Below are 1,269 nucleotides of genomic sequence, written 5' to 3' on the forward strand. Positions count from 1 at the left end.
GGGTGAGTTGGCTGGAGGTAGCGGTGGTTTTGCGAGTAATTTTCGCCGCTTTAATGCAGGACGCGATACGTTTGGGTTTGGGGGAAGGAGAGTGCCCCAGCCAGAAGACATCTGCTTGGGATGCGGGCAGCGAGGCCACTGGCGTTTCCAGTGTGATCAGCAAAGGAACAGAGCCGCTCCGGCTTCAGCGCCTTTCCCAAGCTCCGCCCAACAGCAGCCACGAAACCAGTAGGGTTCAAGGTGAACTCAGTTTATTTAATTTTATTTATATTTTTTAGTTTCTGTGGTTATTAATAAGTGTTGACTTGTCTTGTATGTCGTTTAATCGTTCGATGGTAGCCTTTTATTTTATGCGATAATTTTGCTATACATTTGACTACGTTTCGATGGTGCACCATGTGTGTCTGTGTGACATTTGTTTGTTTGGTTATATAATTTTTATTATTACATCTGTTGATAACAGTTCCTTTCTTTTTCAGGCAAGCTGGTGCATGATAGAAATAATTTGAGTTTATTTTCAGCAGAAAGTGCTAGTTTTGATTATGCGAGAAATTACTTTGAGTATGAAGAGGGCCGTGAGGAGCCTGTTGTAAAAGGAAGATTGAAAGCGTCTTCTTCGTTTTGGGAATCCATTATACATGCGAATCCGGAGGTGCTAAGCATCATATTAGAAGGGTACAAATTACCTTTTTATTCTACACCACCAACAGCTAATTTTTCCAATAACAAATCTGCGTTTGAACACGCTGAATTTGTTACTACTACCATTCTAGATCTTGTAGGCAAGGGTTTAGTTAAAGAGGTGCGATATTGCGCCTGAAATTGTCAATCCTCTCTCAGTTGCCATCCAGAGTTCTGGGAAGAGGAGATTGATCTTAGATCTGAGGTTTGTTAATAAGTTTCTTTGGCGTGATAAGATAAAATTTGAGGATTGGAGGGTGGCGCTGGATTATTTTAAGCAAGGGGACTTTATGGCCTCTTTCGACTTAAAATCTGGATACCATCATATTGATATATTTCCCAGCCATACCACCTACTTAGGATTTTCTTGGGTGATTAATGGGGAATTGAAATATTTTGTTTTTCTGGTCCTTCCCTTTGGACTGTCTACCGCCCCTTACATTTTCACGAAGGTTCTCCGGCCTCTAGTGAGGCACTGGAGGGGTTTGGGGTTCTTTATTGTGTTGTATCTAGATGATTTTTTAAAATTATTAAAAATAAATCCCTATACTCTGTTACAAAATCTGGCCCATTGACAAATCGTATTGA

General features: G+C 40.7%; 1 protein-coding gene across 1 annotated transcript; it reads left to right on the top strand.

Moving 5' to 3' along the window:
• The first annotated feature begins 20 nt into the window (after positions 1-20).
• LOC117107510 lies at positions 21-820 on the top strand. Its single transcript, XM_033249205.1, has 2 exons — positions 21-240; positions 480-820. The coding sequence occupies exons 1-2, from the start codon at positions 54-56 to the stop codon at positions 818-820; spliced, it is 528 nt and encodes a 175-aa protein (XP_033105096.1). The 5' UTR covers positions 21-53.
• The last annotated feature ends 449 nt before the right edge of the window (positions 821-1,269 follow it).

The sequence above is a fragment of the Anneissia japonica genome, unplaced genomic scaffold, assembly GCF_011630105.1.
Source record: "Anneissia japonica isolate Jap-2015-1 unplaced genomic scaffold, ASM1163010v1 scaffold117736_len1258_cov109, whole genome shotgun sequence".
NCBI classification, from domain to species: domain Eukaryota; kingdom Metazoa; phylum Echinodermata; class Crinoidea; order Comatulida; family Comatulidae; genus Anneissia; species Anneissia japonica.